This window comes from Pelophylax lessonae (genome assembly GCF_965119305.1).
Source record: "Pelophylax lessonae genome assembly, chromosome: 3".
Taxonomy (NCBI): Eukaryota; Metazoa; Chordata; class Amphibia; order Anura; family Ranidae; genus Pelophylax; species Pelophylax lessonae.
The window spans coordinates 323,957,970-323,980,550 of record NC_138770.1 but is presented as its reverse complement, the minus strand read 5'-3'; the positions used below and the strand labels follow the sequence as shown (position 1 = coordinate 323,980,550).

General features: G+C 38.1%; 1 protein-coding gene across 1 annotated transcript in view; it reads left to right on the top strand.

Moving 5' to 3' along the window:
• CSMD1 (CUB and Sushi multiple domains 1) overlaps positions 1–22,581 on the top strand; it is a 2,644,830-nt gene that overhangs the window by 2,052,474 nt on the left and 569,775 nt on the right. The window contains exons 27-28 of the mRNA XM_082250071.1: positions 7,589–7,780; positions 9,685–9,823. Coding sequence (XP_082106197.1) covers positions 7,589–7,780; positions 9,685–9,823 — 331 coding nt within the window. The remainder of the gene's footprint in view (positions 1–7,588; positions 7,781–9,684; positions 9,824–22,581) is intronic.

Below are 22,581 nucleotides of genomic sequence, written 5' to 3'. Positions count from 1 at the left end.
ATTTTTCTGTGCAAATAGGTAGGAAATTGAATTGTATTATCCTGTTTTCTCTCCAAGTCAAATATAATTTCTTTTAAATTAATTTATTTAATAAATATACAAATATTAAAAAAATATTTTTTCATAAACACACCAACATGCATCAGTTACAGAACAAAGTTCTCCAATATTAATTAGCTGAATTTATTTATTATGCATTTATAACATTTACCCATGGCATTAACCGGTTGCGGCGGTCAGCCCCGGCCAGGCAGAGTGACGTAGATCTACGTCACTTGCCTGTCACTTCCTTGTGAGCCAATAGCGGGCGAGCATGCGCCCGCAGAGGCGTGCGTCCGCCGCGGCTCGTTCACAGGGAAGTCAGTGCGTGTGACCGGCGGACCCGATGTCCGCCGGTCACTTGCCGATCATCGGTGCAGAGGGAGAAAGTCAGGCGGCTGATGTAAACAAGCCGCCTGTCATTCTCCCCTGTGTAGAAACAGTGATCATACGGTTCTACTATGTAATGACCGTTGATCAGTGTTCCTACACTAGTAGCCACAGCCAATCACAGTAAAAAGCATGCCCCTAGGGACACACTTAACCCCTCCCTCCCCAATAAAGTTAACCCCTTCCCTGCCAGTGTCATTTTACAGTAACAGTGCATATGTATAGCACTGATTACTGCAGTAATGTAACTGGTAACCCCAAAAGTGTCAAAATTGTCAGTCAAGGGTCCGATCTGTCCGCCGCAATGTCGCAGTACCGCAAAATAAATCGCAGATCGCCGCCATTACGCGTTAAAAAAAACCCACCAAAAATGACAGAAATCTTTCCCTTAGTTAGTAAACGCAATAACTTTTGCGCAAACCAATCAAAATACGCTTTTTGCAATTTTTTTTACCAAACATATGTAGCAGAAAACAAATTGGCCAAAAATGTTAAAAAAATTTGATTTTTACATTTTTTGGGGGGGGGGGGGAATTTCATATAAAAAAATGTGAAAAATATTGTTATTTTTTCAAAATTTATGCTCTTTTTTTGTTTATAGCGCAAAAAGTAAAAATCGCACAGGTGATCAAATACCACCAAAAGAAAGCTCTGTTTGTGGGAAAAAAGGACGTCAAATTAGTTTAGGTACAGCGTCGCACGACAACGCAATTGTCCGTTAAAGTCACGCAGTAAAAAATCGCAAAAAAAACCCTGGTCAGGAGGTTGAGTGGTTAAAGCAGTTCAAAAGCCTGAAAATGTTTTCCGTTATGTGTAAATACGAAGACAGTTTTTACCACCTTTTTCATTCTGATATAAAACGTTGCAAAGTTATTTACAAATTAAATGTAGGCCCTTTTTTTATTTAATTTAGCTTTTTTATTTAGTGCAACACTAAAATATTTCTAGAAAAAATAAATAAATAAAAAATCAAAACAAAAACTTTAAATATTAGGCTCGGTTCACATTTATGCGATGCGGGAAGGCTGCGAATTCGCAGCCTGTTCCCGCATCTCACACGCACCCCCGGCAGTTCACACTGCCATATGCGATACGCTGGGGGTGTCAATGTAATCTTAACGACACCCCCAGTTTGATCGCATATCGCAGTGCGATCGTGCAGTTCGCACAGGATTGATCGCACAAGTGTGAACCGCTGTGCGATCCGATCCTGATGCGGCTGCAAAAATGCCTCCTGTGCGTGTTTGCTCCGGGTGCGATGCGAATTTAGCCATACAAACTGTATGGCTAAACTCGCACCGCACAGCTGATCGCATGTAATGTCGGAGCAGTGCGCTTCGACATTACATGCGAACCCGGCACTCGCACAAATGTGAACCGGGGCTTAGTGATTAGAGCGATAGAATTTAAAAAAACGTCAGAAGAAAAATAATAGTGAAAGAGAAACTATAGTCACAGCACACACTTTTATTTTATGCAAATGCATTGTAATAGATTTATGCTGGCCATACACGCACAGAACTTCGGCCGAAAATGGTCGTTTTACGAAAGATCGTTCGAAAATCGGGCTGTTAGTGAACACAAGTTTACCAACGTTTTTGATCGTGTGCCCGGCTAATGTCGATGGATCCAAAGCGAAAACTTTTATTGTTTCTACAAAAGTTTTTACGTGTATGGTAAAATTGACACGAAAATAATAATCTGACTTGTATTGCGCATGTTATTGAACGATCATTATGATCATGAAAAAGAGTTTATTCTGTAAGTTAGTGGCCAATTCACTTTCGACCGACGAATAATCGTTCAGTCTGCAAACGGCCTAAATTCTGTGCGTGTGTGGCCAGCATTACTAACAAGTTATTTTTGACAATCTAATATAAGCTTAGTTGAAAAATCTTCTTTCATGTTGTGAGTGTTGCCTGTTTGCTGGACATCTATTTTTAAAACTTCCTGGATTTTCTACATTCTTGCAGTTTCTACTCTAATGTTTGATTTCATATTCTAAGAACTATAAATTCCATGGCACCTTGCTGCCTGCTAGATGTGATTTCTGTACTGACTCTACCCCTGCTCCCCCTAAAACTCTTCCTGTCAGCACCTCTATAGTTCAGAATGCAGGCTCTGGGAAATGTGTGACATATCAGAGCCTACTCACAGGGCTTACTGAATCTATGTCACAGAATTCAATGAAGTAAAAACCTTGGGGATCTTCAGAAAGTAAGTTTAGAAACTTCATAATCATTAAGAATAATAGAAGTAGGCAGTAAATAATTAAAATGCAATGTGTAATGAATGTAATGATTTTAAATTTTGACCATAGATACACTTTAAAGGGAGAAATAGATGTGTGGGTTAATTTAGTTTTTTACTTGTCAGGTTGCTTTAATTGACACCATATGTAAAACAGAACTCTTCCCTTTTTATAAACACCATGTCAGATAGTCCATTTTTTTTAAGTAGCAGCTATTGCAGCTTGTCATACTCTGTGTGGCCCTATGCTGACCCTCTTCCTTGTCTCATGTGCCATAAGATAAGCTTCTCAGGCTTCAATCCCTATTGCATTGAGGCCTCAAATGTTGCAGCTGATGCATATGGAGACTAATGTGGAGATGATCAAGCACTGTAAAGGTGCTAGACATATTGTTTCTGCAGCTGGGCCTTAGCTGCAAAATGTTTATTCAAAAAACAGTATCTCTCCCGTGCTCAAGTGATATGCAGGAAGGTAAGTGGTCTAAATGGTGTTTTTTAGCAAATAAATAGGTCTTGCTGCTCCCTCAGGACCAAGGGTATCCAAAAATACTGAAAGACAACAAAAAGAGAAGGGCGCACCAACCTTGTGCATTACCACTAAAAAAGTCTATTAAAATCCAACTAGGTAGCATACATTATACTCACAAACATAAGATGTATACATGCATGTAGGAAATAGGAACCAATTGCCTCCAGGACACTTCTATACTGCTGGATGGCGTGATGGCGTCCACAATAACCTGGTTTATGCGTTTTGAGGGAGAACCCTCTCCCTTTGAGCTAAAATCGCCAATGAGGAAGAGGGGTCTCCCTCGAAACGCGTAAGCCAGGTTATTGTGGACACCATCATGCCATCCAATAGTATAGAAGTGTCCTGGAGGCGATTGATTCCTATTTCCTACATGCATGTATACATCTTACATTTGTGAGTATAATGTATGCTACCTACTTGGATTTTAATAAACTTTTTTAGTGGTAATGCACAAGGTTGGTGCATCCGTCTCTTGTTGTTGCAAAATGTTTATTGCTTGCTCTGGGGGGAATCATGCTCTGTGTCTCCTAGTCCTAGTCTGCAACCTCCTCCACTGAACCAGCTATCAGAAATATTTGTGGCTATTGTCTCTCTGAAACTGTGTACTCTAACTGGTATTTCTGGAATAAAACCTGCTTGGTCTACCTGTTAAATTAGTACAAGTGGTTACATACTGTTCATTGAGTCAGTACAAAATATTGCTGGTTTTTCTTTATGAAATCAAAATATTTGTAATGTTGATTTTTGAATTAAAAGCTGACTGTTATTTCTCTCATTCAAAATGCGGCCCACTAAATTTACTTGAATACTGGTAATGGTTTTCCTCTGTGAAACTAAACACTGTAAAGTTGCTTTTGGATTAAAAGCTGGCTGACATTCTGGTGTCAGCCATTTTCTGGCTAAAATGTGGCTTACCAAAAGTGTTTACTACTGTGCATGTAGTCTGTACAATAAAAAAAAGAATGTATGAAGCTGCGCTGATCCAGTAAGAAAAGTGTCAACGAGTAAGTAGAGACTTCTAGTCTGTACAATATTTATCCAGATTTTTATGTGAAAGGAGGAGAGTTAAAAAAAATCCCAAAAATGTTTTTAAATGTATTAATAGTAAAAAGGTGAGGTCAGAGCATTTTGGCCCCATAAAAGATGTTCAGGGAAAGTTTGACACAAGTGACAGGGAGAATGCAACTGTAATAAATATACTCATCTCCTTAGTTTATACGAATGAAAAGGAGGGGTATAGAAAACAGACATTAATGTTTCTAACATGATATTGAATGTACCCTTGTGACTGACAAAAACTTCAAAAAGACTAGAAAAGTTTAGTGTCAGTATATTACCAGCTAATCTAGAGGGTGGTGATTAAAGTGGAGTATCGGCCTATTTTGCAACTTTAGTGATTCCTGGAGTTCTCGTTCTGCTGATCAACAATTGGGCATTTTCAATTTTTTTTGGGGGGTCCCTTACCTTATTTTCAGGGCATTTTTTATTGTACTTCCTCCTTCTCCCTCCTTTGTGGCTACGGATATCATTTCCGCCTTTGCATTGCATCCTGGGAGCTGTTTGTCATCACTCAGAGGAGGCTGGAATCAGGAAGAACTCCCAGAACACTCCCTGGAATGAGGAAGAAGGACACAGCAGATTACACAGTGGCTTCAGATGCCCACATCCAAGATGGCCACGCCCAGACAGCGTTTTTAAAAGAAAGATTTTGACTAAAATCCAATACTGTACACCTTGTAAGTATGAAAATAGTGGTTCTGTAAAGGGCGATGAATTAGTATTATAGGGGTATTTTTAGTTAAAAAAGGTATTTGAGGCCGAAACTCCGCTTTAATGTCATATTTTCTAGAATTTTGAACAGCGTTCACAAACGATATATAGAAATTGTAATAAATAGTTAAAGCTCAGTGTTTACTGTTGATACAAAGCTAAGCAGGGTAACAACTTCACAACAGGATATAGCAACTTTACAAGAAGATCCCACTAAAATAGATGGGTGGACAGCTATATGATGAGGTTTAATATTGAAAAAATGCAAAGATAATGCACTTGGGATCTAAAAATGTGCATGCAAGTTACTTTTTGGGGGAGAACCTCTGGGAGAATTGAGGCAGGAAAGGGATCTGGGGGTCCTAGTAGATCACAGACTCAGCAATAACATGCAATGCCAAACTGCAGCAAGCCAGACTTAAAAAAAATGTATTATCATGTATTAAAAAGGGTATTTACTCAACAGATGAAACTATAATTCTACCACTTTACAAAACCCTGGTCACATCTTGACTCTTCAGTCCAGTCTAGTTCGGGCACCAATCTTCCGAAAGGATGTCCTTAAACTGAAGAGAGTCCAGGGAATACCAACAAAGATAATAAGGGGGCTAAAAGACCTCAGTTATGAGAAATGACTACAAATATAAACGTGTTCTCCCTGGAGAAAACATGTTTAAGAGGGGATTTGATCACATTATACAATCACAATCTTTAAATCGCATTTAAAGAAATGTATTTAATCTAAGGTCTCTGAAGAAGACATGTGGCCAAACAATGAAGTTGTACAAGAAGAAATTCAATCCTAAAATATATAAAGGGTTCTTTACTGTTAGAGCAGTAAGGATGTGGAACTCTCCAACGGTTGTTGGTATCAGTGAAGAGTGTGGATAAAGTGAAAAAAAAAAAAATTGAATGTGTTACAGGGATGTTAAAATAGTAGAAAATGGTAAACATACACACACTGAACTGGATGAAACAGTGTTTTATTCACCCTTACCAGCCACATAACTATGTAAAAAATAAGGCTGATTTCTTTGGTTAAAACTGAATAGAGTACCTCTTGCTCTACATTTAGCCTACTCCAATTGTTTAAATAACGTTGATGAGTGTGTTACATACTGTATATCTTTCTTTTTCAGGTAAATATATACTTTTTAATGTGTTTTTTTGTGACTGAAAATCTGCCTGTAGTGTGCCATTTTGAAAAGACAATGTACTCCAAGTGTTAAAATGCTTTCCCCAGAGTCTATAATATTCTTTCATTTTCTGTAATATATGTATACTTTAATGTGAATTTGTTGGCTGAAAAGCTGCATGTGATATGTCATTTTAAAAATGCAGCCTACTGTAAATGTTAATATAAGGTCTTTGCAGTGTGTACAATATGTCTTCCTTTTTCTGTGGAATATACAGTATACACTTTGATTTGAATTTTTAGATGTAAAAGCTCCATGCTGTGTGTCCTTTTCAAAATACAGCCTCTTCAAGTGTACTGTCTATGGAGTCTGGTCAATATTTCTAGCTTTTTTCTCTCAAAAAATAAACTTAATTTTTTCAAGAATAAACATTTCCCCATCTCTGGAATTTTGGCTGCGGTTTTGATGTTTTTTTTGTGCAACTAGTTTTCATATTTTATTACACTTTTACTAAATTACAGTGTGGTACTGCTAAAAAGAACAGCACAAGCTATACTATGAGACTGTTTTCTCACTGTTTGGCAGTTGGAACAAAATGTAGGGCTTTAGCCTTATTTATTTATTTATTTATTCCTTTTTTTTTTCAAGAGCAAACTTTTTTATAGATTTTAGATGTGTTGTGGCCGTTACTTCCTCCACTCAGATCTAGCCTACCACTGTTAGGTAAAAACCAAGTGTTGCATTCAAAACAACCCAAAACATTTTTTCAAGTTAAAATTATTATTTTTGGGATACTGCTGCTGTATTTAAAACCAAAAAAAGGAAAATGTATTAAATACCTTACACATGCTAAATATGTAATGCCAAAATATGCTTTCGCTGGTGCTGTCTGTAAGAATTGTGTCATTCCATAACATTTCAAGCAGCTCAAAGGCACCCCTAAGCATGTTTTAAAAAGGAATGGTGTTTTCCCATGTCTTCCTAGTCACATAAAAGGGAGATTCCTTTCCCAGGTGAATGGTATATTTTAAAGTTTTTTTCCGTTAGTTCATATCTGCAATGGCAATGCCCAGCTCCCCTTTGTTTGTCAAATTTGTGTATTTTAGACTTGAAAATGGCCAGAATTGACTTTCAAGATTCTCCTCTCATTGTTCAAATTACAGTTTGCAATTTTAAGATTTTACAATGTGTTTGGGAAATGACTCATAAATCAAAACCAGAGGCATTCACTCATCCCTTGTCCTGTGTGCTTCCATTACTTTTTGTTTATTTGACTTGTGTAGTTTTAGACACTTGTGACACATAGCCAAATAGCGGTACTATGAATTAGGCCAACAGTGTCTAAAACTGGTTAATTGGTTAATGCCATTATTATGAATTGTAATATGTTATACAATAATTTAATTTAACTGCTAATGATAATGTTGTTTTTTTTTATTCATTATTAATTAAATATATGTTTTTCTTTTAGCTTCTGTTGCTTCAACATGTAATGATCCTGGAATTCCTCAAAACGGTTCCAGATACGGAGACAGCAGAGAGCCAGGAGACACCATAAGCTTTCAATGTCATCCTGGGTATCAGTTACAAGGACAAGCTACAATTACCTGTGTGCAGCTAAATAATCGATTCTTTTGGCAGCCAGACCCACCAAATTGCATAGGTATTTTATTTTTTTATTACATTTGTATATATGATGTTGCTTTCTCTTGTTTCGATGTATTCATAAATTAAAACAAGCACTGATGTTCCTTTTTTTTTTTTTTACAAATCATGCCTACAATTTTTAAATGCAATGAGCAGATCAATCAAAGTTTTATTATAATCTACTACAATTAAATTAAGAATAATGCATTTGGAATCAGCCTTTATTGCACTTTAATAGTAGGTAGAATAGCTTTATGTTAATATGTTAGTTTACCCAGCTTATTATGCTGGAAAAAGTTGTAAGGAAACCAAAGTGAACATTGTATCTTGTGTCCCACTTGTTTATCCGCTATCCGTTCATGTAACATTTGTCAAAGTGAAGTCCAAAGTACCGAACCAATGGTTACAAATCATAAAACATAAGAATTACAATCTAATATTATAATTATTTCACAGCTGAAATAAAATGAAAATAAATTAAATGAAGAAATAAGCCTCTAGGTGTATCTTACCTACAGCCAGGTGAAGAATTATAGTAACTGAAATACACAGAATAAATATCTGTACACATACATATATGAATATTCTCTTCTCTTCTTAGTAATACAGATTTCTAATTATGCAAGCCTAAAGTGTAATCAAATGCTGTCAGTGCCCACACAGCCACTGTAGTGTAAATCAAACTTGTCTCCCTCTTTCCTCTCTAGGGATTCTGGAATGGATCAGAGTGCTTCTGATTGGTCAGTGCCAGCATGTGCTGATGTTAACCAATCAGACATGCTCTGAACTTTCCTAGAAGCCCTGCAGATTGCAGATGGAGAAAAGCAGAGATTTTAAATCCTTATAAAGTTATACCGGCTGTGTGGGCGCTGGCATTGCATCACTTAAGTGAGTTATAGCAGGGTATGGGGACTGTGTGGGGTGTAAGTTCACATTTCAATTTTTCTGAAAAGGTAAATTAACACTTTAAATATCTATAAAGACAACATTTTTGGAATAGAGAATGGTTAAGACAATACCACTTTTTATTTGCCATCTAAACCATATTGGGTAGGTTTACCTTCACTTCCTGTTTAGTATAAAATACAAAAGTAAGGGCAAATCTGAGGGGGAGATTTTCTATTAGACAGTTGTAACTGATACGATTGTGCCTATTGTAAGATATCCCCTCTTTTATTGTTGTGTTAACTGTACAGTGTTTATTTTAACTAACAAGACAAGCAGAGAAAGTACATCTTCATTGTGGGGACACAGTTAGCAGTAAAAAGCAAAACAGAAATTCTAACATTTTACCACTCTTCCAAAAAGTAAAAATAATTAAAAACTGGCTTTAGATACACTTTTTGGGAATACGCTCAATACAGCATGTGGCATATGTATCAAGACTGCGTGTGGAAATTTACAGTATATTTCAGTTATAGTTAAAATCTGGGGTGTTGAACCCAAATTCTCCCCAGTTTTTTATTTTTCAAAAAAAAAATGCCAGGCTCAGTTTTTACCAATTACATAATGGTGTTCTCACTTTTTGAGCTGCATTCTTTTTAATATAAGAAGTTTAAAGGTCCTCATAATGTACGCAGCAGGTGTAAATTTCTAGTAATTTAAAGGAATAAATCTCAGCTCGGTTGTCCTTAAAAGAAACCAGAGGTTATACCAAACTTTGAAACATCGATTTTGGGGTAAAATCAGCATTTAAACATTAAAACGTTGCAAGGAGAAAATGTCTCACTTTTAATGATGTAACCCATTTAGAATAATTAAAATTCACTGTGCTGAAGTTATTCCAGAACATTACTGGTTCTGATTAGTTGCTATTGTTTACTGCACTTGTGAATGAACACTGTTTATTGAATTTCATGGAAGAATTGTTATGTATGGCTTATCATCTGACTTTTGTTTCCTTATGTCTTGTTGTAACAGCTGCTTGTGGTGGAAACTTGACAGGCCCAGCAGGAGTAATTTTGTCACCTAACTATCCTCAGCCTTACCCTCCTGGAAAAGAGTGTGACTGGAGAATAAAAGTAAATCCAGACTTTGTCATTGCCTTGATATTCAAAAGGTACACATTATTGAGAACAAAGCTATGTAGCAGGTTCTTGAATGTCAAATCTAAAAATGACATAATTTGTCACTTCATTGGGCTCCTAATTACATTTACAAACCAAGCCCCAGAGCATACATTCCATACGTACACCACGAACATGGACATGTGGCAGGATGGCAAACACATTATTTAGCTTCTTAGCAATGCTCAAGTGCCAAATGTAAACATTATGCAAAACTAGCCAGATGCATCAAATGCTGATAGAAAATAACAAAATCATTGTCTAAAGGATGCTTTAGCTATATCTGTCAAAACCTAGGCTTATTTGTAGCTTGTGTTTTAGTCCATATATATATAGTATATACTGTGTATATACTATATATATATATATATATATATATATATATATATATATATATATATATATATACACAGTGCCTTGCAAAAGTATTCGGACCCCTTGAACTTTGCAACCTTTTGCCACATTTCAGGATTCAAACATAAGGATATAAAACTGTAATTTTTTGTGAAGAATCAACAACAAGTGGGACACAATCATGAAGTGGAACGAAATTTATTGGATATTTCAAACTTTGTTAACAAATAAAAAACTGAAAAATTGGGCGTGCAAAATTATTCAGCCCCTTTACTTTCAGTGCAGCAAACTCTCTCCAGAAGTTCAGTGAGGATCTCTGAATGATCCATTGTTGACCTAAATGACTAATGATGATAAATAGAATCCACCTTTGTGTAATCAAGTCTCTGTATAAATGCACCTGCACTGTGATAGTCTCAGAGGTCCGTTTAAAGTGGAGAGAGCATCATGAAGAACAAGGAACACACCAGGCAGGTCCGAGATACTGTTGTGGAGAAGTTTAAAGCTGGATTTGGATACAAAAAGATTTCCCAAGCTTTAAACATCCTAAGGAGCACTGTGCAAGCGATAATATTGAAATGGAAGGCGTATCAGACCACTGCAAATCTACGAAGACCTGGCCGTCCCTCTAAACTTTCAGCTCATACAAGGAGAAAACTGATCAGAGATGCAGCCAAGAGGCCCATGATCACTCTGGATGAACTGCAGAGATCTACAGCTGAGGTGGGAGACTCTGTCTATAGGACAACAATCAGTCATATACTGCACAAATCTGGCCTTTATGGAAGAGTGGCAAGAAGAAAGCCATTTCTTAAAGATATCCATAAAAAGTGTAGTTTAAAGTTTGCCACAAGCCACCTGGGAGACACACCAAACATGTGGAAGAAGGTGCTCTGGTCAGATGAAACCAAAATCGAACTTTTTAGCAACAATGCAAAACGTTATGTTTGGTGTAAAAGCAACACAGCTCATCACCCTCAACACACCATCCCCACTGTCAAACATAGTCATTGCAGCATCATGGTTTGGGCCTGCTTTTCTTCAGCAGGGACAGGGAAGATGGTTAAAATTGATGGGAAGATGGATGGAGCCAAATACAGGACCATTCTGGAAGAAAACCTGATGGAGTCTGCAAAAGACCTGAGACTGGGACGGAGATTTGTCGTCCAACAAGACAATGATCCAAAATATAAAGCAAAATCTACAATGGAATGGTTCACAAAAAAACATATCCAGGTGTTAGAATGGCCAAGTCAAACTCCAGACCTGAATCCAATCGAGAATCTGTGGAAAGAACTGAAAACTGCTGTTCACAAACGCTCTCCATCCAACCTCACTGAGCTCGAGCTGTTATGCAAGGAGGAATGGGCAAAAATTTCAGTCTCTCGATGTGCAAAACTGATAGAGACATACCCCAAGAAACTTACAGCTGTAATGGCAGCAAAAGGTGGCGCTACAAAGTATTAACTTAAGGGGGCTAAATAATTTTGCACGCCCAATTTTTCAGTTTTTTATTTGTTAAAAAAGTTTGAAATATCCAATAAATTTTGTTCCACTTCATGATTGTGTCCCACTTGTTGATTGTGTCCCACTTGTTGTAATTACATTTTTATATCTTCATGTTTGAAGCCTGAAATGTGGCAAAAGGTTGCAAAGTTCAAGGGGGCCGAATACTTTCGCAAGGCACTGTATATATACAGTATCTCACAAAAGTGAGTACACCTCTCACATTTTTGTAAATATTTTATTATAGCTTTTCATGTGACAACACTGAAGAAATAACACTTTGCTACAATGTAAAGTAGTGAGTGTACAGCTTGTATAATAGTGTAAATTTGCTGTCCCCTCAAAATAATTCAACATACTGCCATAAATGTCTAAACCTCTGGCAACAAAATGAGTACACCCCTAAGTGGAAATGTCCAAATTGGGCCCAAAATGTCAATTGTTTTGTGTGGCCACCATTATTTTCCAGCACTGCTTTAACCCTCTTGGGCATGGATTTCACCAGAGCTTCACAGGTTGCCACTGGAGTCCTCTTCCACTCCTCCATGATGACATCATGGAGCTGGTGGATGTTAGAGACCTTGCGTTCCTCCACTTTCTGTTTAAGGATGCCCCACCGATGCTTAATAGGGTTTAGGTCTGGAGACATGCTTGGCCAGTCCATCACCTTTACCCTCAGCTTCTTTAGCAAGGCATTGGTTGTCTTGGAAGTATGCTTGGGGTCATTATCATGTTGGAATACTGCCCTGCAGCCCAGTCTCTGAATGAAGGGGATCATGCTCTGCTTCAGTATGTAGCAGTACTTGTTGGCATTCATAGTTCCCTCAATGAACTGTAGCTCCCTAGTGCTGACAGCACGCATGCAGCCCCAGACCATGACACTTCCACCACCATGCTTGACTGTAGGCAAGACACACTTGTGTTTGTACTCCCCTGGTTGCCGCCACACATGCTTGACACCATCTGAACCAAATATGTTTATCTTGGTCTCATCAGACCATAGGACATGGTTACAGTAATCCATGTCCTTAGCCAGCTTGTCTTAAGCAAACACTTTGCGGGCTTTCTTGTGCATCATCTTTAGAAGAGGTTTTCTGAGATGACAGTTATGCAGACCAATTTGATGCAGTGTGCGGTGTATGGTCTGAGCACTGACAGGCTGAACCCCCACCCCTTCAACCTCTGCAGCAATGCTGACAGCACTCATACATCTATTTCCCAAAGACAACCTCTGGATATGACGCTGAGCAAGTGCACTCAACTTCTTTGGTCTACCATGGCGAGTCCTTTTCTGAGTGGAACCTGTCCTGTTAAACTGCTGTATGGTTTTGGCCATCGTGCTGCAGCTCAGTTTCAGGGTCTTGGCAATCTTCTTATAGGCTAGGCCATCTTTATGTAGAGCAACAAATTGTCAGGTACCTGTGAGGTAAAGTCCGAAGTGGAGCTTGAGTGCTGAGGATTCAGGTGAAAACATAGTCAGGGAGGTCGGGCTAGCAACAGATCAGGCAAAGCGGTATATAAACGAAATCCAAAGAATTGTCAGGCAGGCAGATGTCATACACAAGCTGGTGGTGAAGTACAGAATCGGCAGGCTGGAGAGAAGTCAAGAATTCAGGCACAACTTTATACATGATAATCAGAGTTTCAGAGCAAACAGCACACCCAGGGAGATAATCCAAACAAACGGGCACTGAGTAACAGGAAATGCTGCTATTTATGGGCTGGTTAAATTATCCATTGTTCGCAGCTGGCAGCAGGGGGGTTAGTGAGTCCAAGAAAATGCATCAGGCTGGAAAATCACTGCAAAGAGTCCAGAGCTTCCCTGTGGCACAAAAGGCAAGGCTGCAGGCTGCAAAACTGGTAACCTCCCGGTTCAAGGACACCCAGGTACATGACACAATTCTTTTTTTCAAATCCTCAGAGAGTTCTTTGCCATGAGGTGCCAAGTTGAACTTTCAGTGACCAGTATGAGAGATTGAGAGCGATAACACCAAATTTAACTAACCTGCTCCCCATTCACACCTGAGACCTTGTAACACTAACGAGTCACATGACACCATGGAGGGAAAATGGCTAATTGGGCCCAATCTGGACATTTTCACTTAGAGGTGTACTCACTTGTGTTGCCAGCGGTTTAGACATTAATGGCTGTGTGTTGAGTTATTTGGAGGGGACAGCAAATTTACACTGTTATACACGCTGTACACTCACTACTTTACATTGTAGCAAGGTGTTATTTCGTCAGTGTTGTCACATGAAAATATATAATAAAATATTTACAAAAATGTTAGGGGTGTACTCACTTTTGTGAGATACTGTATGTATATATATAATTTTGCACATATTTTATTTGCATTGAAGATATGCCATAAATAGGCAAAACCCACCCTGCACTTTTATTATATTTTTTTTAAACTGGTTAACAATCAAATAATTCTTCTAGTCTAGATTGTTGTATTGTTTGCATTTGCCAGCATCTATAGATGGTAAATTTGTTAAATTGAGAGTGGTAAGGAAATCCATTTTAAATTAAACCAAACAGAAGTTAATATTTAGCTACGGTTCACATATATGCGATAACAGACATCGCATGTGATTCTCAGCGCACTGCTCTGCAAATCAAATGCGATGTCTGTGCGATGCAAATTCAGCCATACAGATTGTATGGCTGAATGAGCATCGGATTCAGACACAACTCACACAGGACCCTTTTTTGGGTCTGCACCAGAATCGGATCGCATAGGTGTTTACGGTGTGTAGCGCATTTATTTAAAATATATGAGTTTCACTTTTTGAATTGAATTATTTCAGTAATTCAAATTAAATTGAAAATTAGATGTGTTTCTAACATTGGCAGTGAAATTATATGAAATGGCATTGAACCTTACACAACAAGGTTATGACAAACATTTTTATAGTGAATACAAGCTGACAAAATCTAAAGCGGATGTATCAACTAAATCAAAGAAAAAGCAGATGAAAAAACTGTGGGTGACTCAATTTCCTTCATTATCCCAAAAAAATATCAATTTAAATAACTGTACAACAAAATTACATTTTTGTTGTACCAGCTGAGTTTATGGTCATCATCTTTTTCAAGTTAATCAGTGAGGTAGCACTTCCTATAACCATATACTACAAGCAGTGTATGTTAAATCTTTTACTGCTATTCACTGTTCAAACATAGTAAACGAGAACAATTTAGCCTCCCATTGGGAGGTTTTCCAATAAAACAGGTTATTACAATTGTTCTTTAGTAATAAAGATGATTAAAAGTTCTTGTGGACTTTGTTAAATGGGTGCTACAACCCAAATGTAAAGGAAAGAAAAGCTGGACATACCAATGCTTTTAGAATCAGACAGAGAAACCCTTGGCAAAATACTTATGTGCACATATGTGCAGCCGCGGGTTTTTGCCTGAATTCACATCTGAACCAGACCCAAACATGCACAGGATCCTTTTGAAACTCGCTCCGCAGCTGTCCCGAACCTATGTGAACTGGCTCCATTGAGAGCCAGTAACATTTGCATGTCATACGAATTAGACGTGGGGATACCTGCATCCAATTCGCACATATGTGAACCCAGTCTTAGTCAGCAAAGATGATATGCTTACAGTTTCCCATGATGGAGGCCTGGCCCTGGACCTTCTGGATTATATCAAGATGTTGAATTATTTATTTTTTGGTATTTTGAGGATCAGTTTCTGTGTAAATAATTATTGTGTGTAGCGCATTTATATAAAATATATGAGTTTCACTTTTTTAATTGAATTACTGAAATAAATTACCTTTTTGATGACATTCTAACTCTGTATGAGATGTACATATATACAGTATACCATATATATATATATATATATATATATATATATATATATATATATATATATATATATATATATATATATATACACACAGTATATAAGATGTAATATTTAATGGCTTATCATGATATTTGTTTTAGACCTTTCCTGGGAAGTCAGTGCATTTAGAATGGCACATTAGGCTTGGTTCTCACCTATGCAAGTTTCAACTAATGCACATTCCAGATGCATTTTGCATTTTTTTAATATACGTTTTTGATCGATTGAAGTCTATAGAACCAACCTGCTGGTTCCTGGCCCTTCCCATAAAATGCACAGATGTGAACGTGACCCAAAGGAAACCATGCTAAATGGACTGCAGTGTGTTTCTGAAAAACTGAAAATGCACTAAACAATGGATAGGGGTGAACCAGGCCTTAAAGACAACGATTGGGAGTAAATAAAACATATACATACAGTATTACATTTTAAATTGTTAAGTGGTATCTTATATAAGTGAGTCATGCCATGATACAGATCTCATCAATGGGTTTTAGGTATCACCCAGTTCCAAAACAAAAGCAGGGCTTATTTTAGAACATTGTTTGGGAAATCCAATGCTTTTGATTATCAAGCACCTATAAGATTCAGTACAGGAATTAAAGAATGGGGTTTTCAAAATAGCTGCCAGTATAAAGTATATAGTTAAATTAAATTAACAATTCAATTATAAAGCTAGTTGATTACTTCACAATATTGAATCAATTACAGCCTATACTCATGGAGTAAATCAATTAGCAAAATATAGAGAAAATAATGTAATACTTCAGGCATCTACAATGATCAATCAGTGGTTAAAACAGACTCCACAAGGAAGGGACAGCCCAATGGACTGTCATAACACAAATAATTTGGATGGATGGATAACCAGACTCAACACAATCCAATAATTATCAAAAACATGGAAAATAAGGAATAACATTTCATGTGCCACATCATGCATGTATGCACATATGTATTACATTGCTAAACCTATACTTTAGTGTGGTAGCTGTTTGGGGTAGCTGGGAAGAAGTTGTACAGACACAATACCTGAAGCCATCCCATAAGCAGAAGTATTGAGCAGCTGTTAACTTAAAGTGGAACTCCACACAAAAGGGGAAGTTCCGTTTTAAGGACTCATGCAAGTGCAGTGGGCACCGGGCTGTGAAGCAGCAAGCTGTCACATATGGGTTCCCATAGTGAAGATGGCGGTGCCGAGGACAGAAGACAGTGGGTAAAACCGGCTGGGGTGAGCACACCGCTGGATCATGGGAGAAGTGAGTTGCTGTTTTTTTTTAAAGTCAGCACTTACAGTTTTTGTAACTGCTGACTTTTATTTTTTTACAAGAGACTGGTACTCCACTTTAACAAATGTGCCCTGTCCCAGTTCACATAGTATGGCATCAAATTCTTATGAAATATCTGACTGAAGATAGATTGTATTTAAAAATCATAAAAAGGCTACACAGTACTAAATGTGGCCCAGATTCATGGATCAGATAAACAGAAAGAAGGGAAGAGAGAATGAGAAAGAAAAAAAATCCAAACTGCTATTTGGAGCAATAAGTTTCAAGCTGAGAAAAATGTGAGCAAGGTTGAGCAAATCCTTTGAATGTTGTGATAAATGTTCAGGCATTAACAGCAATGTTCGAAAATACATTTTAATTGTAGATATCTGCAACAATAAGCAATGTTACAAAAAGATAAGTGTAAAAATAGCAAAAATATCATGCAGCCACTAAGGAACATCTTTGAGTAAAATTTGTTGTTTTATGATTACATTTTAGCTGTACATTGAGCTGAAGCATCCTTTGTTTTGGATCCTACTTTTAAAAAGTTTGTGGTGACCCTGTCAATCTATGAACAAAATTGTAAAAAACATGTTACTGAAAAAAGAGGGGATAAATAATTACCTTGCCTGCTGCCTATGCAGCTGAACACCTGTTTGTTGCTGAGGAATCATCCCCCAAAATCTACTTGGAAACCAACACTTTCAGGAGTGTTGAACTTCTGCATGGGAAAGGAGGATGCAAGGTCAACCTATACTTATTCTAATAAATAAACACACAACACACCATCCTTAGTTTTGGCATAGAAATGGCCGCGGCACTTTATTGGTTTTATTTTATATAATTTTAAAATCTTTAAAATTATTCATTCAACAAATAATCAAATATTAAACCAAACCAAAATATAAATCTGTATATGAATCTCAATAAATAAATAAATACATAAATCAATCTCGCTTAGTCACAGAACTCAAGCGAAAATATATAACTCAAGTATAAACCAAACCAAAAGTCCCCCCTTGATTCAAGGGTGACAATCAACCACATAAAGTGCCTGCGACGGGAGGGAGGGGAGCTTGTCAGGCAGCCTCCAGTCAGGAAAGTGAGAGACCCCTTGGTGCGGACCCCCTTTTATAACGACTGCCTGAAGGTTCTAGAAGGGGGGCGTGAGCAGAGCTTTCCCGCCTGAACTGCGCTCTTAAAGGGGCAGCATCACAAATAATGCACACATTTAAATTACACATTTTTTTTTTTTTTTATATACGATACCTGCAATTATCGCATCCCCTTCCCCATGTCTGCGGGCGCCAATTCTTTCGCCCGCTTTTCCTGGGAAAGGAGGATGCAAGGTCAACCTATACTTATTCTAAAAAATAAACACACAACACACCATCCTTAGTTTTGGCATAGAAATGGCCGCGGCACTTTATTGGTTTTATTTTATATAATTTTAAAATCTTTAAAATTATTCATTCAACAAATAATCAAATATTAAACCAAACCAAAATATAAATCTGTATATGAATCTCAATAAATAAATAAATAAATAAATAAATCTCGCTTAGTCACAGAACTCAAGCGAAAATATATAACTCAAGTATTAACCAAACCAAAAGTCCCCACCCGCCGGGAATAGTTGGAAACTAGAACCGGCCCGCCCAAACCCGCGGCCATCTCTATGCAGGACTGCAGCCCTAAATTAAAAATGTCTAAACCCACTTCAGATAAATGCACCTCATCTTGTCGATATAATCCAGGAAAGAAACCCTCAAGGTCTGTATGACGAAAAGAAAAAACACCTATCAATGGCATAAATTTAGCCATTGCATGGTTGATCCTTCTCCTCATTTTTTCCAAAGGTCTCAATTCAGGCAAAACCGACCACTTCAAACGTGGCACTATCTCTGAAAATATTATAACCGTAGTAGGAGAAAACAACTTAAAATGATACAAATCCCTTTTCATACCGAATAACAACTCTAATGATTTTAAACCTCCAATATCGTTCGCACCCAAGTGTACAACCAGTATGGATGGTGTTGGCCAAGCATCCGATAACCTGTGAATTATAAAAGGAAAATTTGACCATCTCAAACCACGAATTCCTTTCCATAAAATATGAAAATGCTCCTCTGGTAAAGATAAATTTTCTGAATAACATCTCTGCGATGCTCTTTTACGGGCCCAATAGATGAACGAATGTCCAACTATCCATACTGTGGCCTTGGAACCTGAAATTAGACAAATAGATTAGGCCTTATATAAGAGTTAAACCTATTAGACTCCCACCTACCTAAACGCTTAATCATGGATTCTTCAAGACCTAATCTGGCTGCTTCGGAGGCCGCCCCTATCCTAAACGAATGGGTAGTGATGTTTAGCTGGCTAAGGCCTAGATGATTCAAACAACAATTTAAGACCGCTGAAAATTGAAAATTTGTTAACGGATGTCCTGATGAACTAAAAATTTTCCTTGACCCTTGGGCCTAATAGCTAGGTAACTAGAAGTCACTATGCACGGGCATATAACAGGCTCGCCGCAAGCAGCCAGATGTAACCAATGCCCTTTACCTAGCTGATCCGTTTTGGAACATCTAATAAAGATGGATACCTTACTAGAATCCCAAATGACGTCATTAAAACAAAGGCCCGTATCACTTGTTCTGCTACCAGCTACTAGTTCAGATATTCTCAATGCCCCAAAAAAACATATAACAAAAGCGGTAGAAAAAAGGCAAGATTCAAAATTTGAAAAACAGACCACCCGTGTGGCCAAACAGAGTTTCTTTAACAGGTCAAATGAAATAGGTCTACGTGTGTCCTTGGCAAAAGTAAGCTTCCTATAGCCCTTAAGAGCCTGTCTTACTGCAAAAAAGCTATTGCAACTATGGCCATTATCAATTTTTTGAAAAAATGAGATTCCCGCTAAAATTTTGTTGATGTGATTGTAAGACAACTGAGAACTCATTAAAGAACCCATAAAGGCCAACACTACTTGTTCATCAGGTGGCGTAGGGGGTAGACCCAGCCCTTGACAGAACAGAACCCATTTATGCCATGCAGCTGAGTACTTGGCCCATGTCTGCGGGGCCACCGAGATTTTTATTGCAGAAAAAAACGGCTCTAGATCAGGTTCCATAAGTAGTCTGGACAAAGCAGTCCTTCCAGATCTGCCTTCGGTAGCAGTTCTCTGAATCGTGTGATCTGGAAATGAGATAAAGCGTCAGCAATGCAGTTTGATGTACCAGGGATATGCTTCACTTTTATCCAAATATTCAGCCTCAGGCACAGGAGGACCATATAACGCAAAAGACGTATCACATGTATAGATTTCGAAGATAAACAATTGACTGCGTATAGCACACCTCTATTGTCTGAATGCACCAAGATCCTCCTGTCCCTGAAGCTGGAACCCCAAAGTTCCAAAGCGACCAGAATTGGGAACAATTCCAACAAAACTATGTTTTTTGTTAATTTTCTCTCTACCCATGATGCTGGCCAAGAACCACCACACCAGTGGGATTCCCAAACTGCAGCGAAACCAAAAGAACCCGCCGAATCCGTAAATAGTTTTAAGTCAGCAGCCGTTATCCAGTCGCTTTGAAAAAAGGAACGTCTGTTGTAATCCGCTAAAAAACGATACCATACTAGTAAATTTCCTTTAATTCTGCATTCAATCTAATATGAGAATAAGGTGACTTCAAACCTGACATGGCCAAGGCCAAGCGTCTAGAAAATACTCTGCCCATAGGCATGATCCGTGACGCAAAGGCCAATAAGCCCAGCAAAGATTGAGGCTCCTTTAAAAGGACTTTTTTCCTTCTTAAAAAACTACTGATCAAAGCCTGTATCTTGAGTATTTTTTCAACTTGTAGCTGAAATTCATTTGACACAGTATTGATTGAAATACCTAGAAAAACAATAGAAGTGCAAGGTAAGACTGTCTTGTCTTCAGCCAGCGGGATACCAAAATATTTGCAGATTAAGAAAAATAAATTTAAAACTAAAGAACAGAGGTTAGAATCCCGAGGACCAACGAAAAGAAAGTCATCTAGATAATGTAAAATGCCTCTATGGCCTGATTCAAATGTCATGACCCACTGCAAAAAAGTAGCGAAAGTCTCAAAATAAGAACACGACAGGGAACATCCCATAGGTAAACAGCGATCGAAAAAATAAAACCCGTCAAAATAAAAACCTAGGGAATTAAATGAGTCCGGGGAAATTGGTAACAATCTGAAAGCTGATTGTATATCCGCTTTTGCCATTAGGGCTCCTGGGCCAAAACTTCTAACGAGACGAATCGCATCGTCAAAAGTCGCATAAGATACAGACGACAACGAGGGGTCAATTTCGTCGTTCAAAGAATCCCCATGCGGAAACGACAAGTGATGTATAACGCGAAAAGTGTTAGGTTCTTTTTTAGGAACCAAACCTAACGGGGAAATGCGAAAATTAACGAAAGGTGGGGATAAAAAGGGGCCGGCTACTCTGCCCGCTTCCACTTCTTTAAAAATCTTCTCTCTGACTATGTGTATATACTGATCAAAAGAGGATAAGTTCTTTTCAATCTTGCAACCTGTTCCTTGAAAAATCGGCAATTTAAAACCTTGCGAAAACCCCTCAATTAACACCAGAGCTTTCTCCCTGTCTGGATATAACTCCAGCCAATGGGACATTTTTTCCAGCCTCACTGGTGTGCAGGCTTTTGGAAAAAATATCCCTCGTTGGCTGAGCTTGTTGATTCGCTCTTTTAAAACATTTGGCTGCTGGATGAGTGCCAGCACAAAAAGAGCACTCATGCTTATATTTACAGGCAGCTGCCCATTTACACTGAGTTTCGTTGAAAGCATAACATACTCCCTTACGATATGCTACATTACCACTACCCGTAGCCACAGGTTGCTTGCTAGGTGTATATTTTTGGGGAATGATCAGATTGAGCCATAAGCCCACGTCCTTCATTCCCCATCTTAAAGAAGGGTAGACTGCTAATTTTTGAAGAAAAGATTAGTCGTAATGGAACCATCCTAGGCCCCCAAAACTTTTGTAAGCCTCTTAAATTTGCTCGAGGTGTTGGAAAAGACCGCTGCATTTTTCCGGGCATCTTTCACCCATTACCGCTGAAAAAATGCAGTATGCCTATAACCAATTGTGGAAGAACCTATATATCGGGCGCCTACGACTGTCATCTCCCACATCATCTGACTTTTTGTCACTTTTAAAAGGAAATTCTTTTGATGATGGCAACAAGGACAGCAAATCAATGAATTCGCCTTTCCAAATTTTTTCCTTCACCGATTGTGAGAGATGATATCCTAAAGGCGAAACATCACACGGTAAGACTTCTTTTAGACAAGTCTCAGGAATGGTCTGGCTCTGTGAAAACTTTCAACATTCGGCACACTAAGCATAACCGGAGAGGCATTACTTACCATCATAGCTGCCTGGGTGCTAAGTGGGGACCACACATTAACAGGGGAAGGAGATTGACATGGAACACTAGAAACAGAACTGTTAGTGACACTTAAAGAATTAGCAATTTTTGACAGAGAATCAATTAAATTAATTAAAATATTACCCTGCTGCAATTTAGCCATATTAGGCGGCAGAATAGAGCTCTGTGCTGGCACTGTACTCTGGATTGCAGGCTGAACAGGTTCATCTAACCTATTCAAAGGTGTGTTAGAGACTGTTGTTACAGGTTGTATACCAACCTGTACTTGTACAGGCTTCCCTGCCTTTTTATTGAATG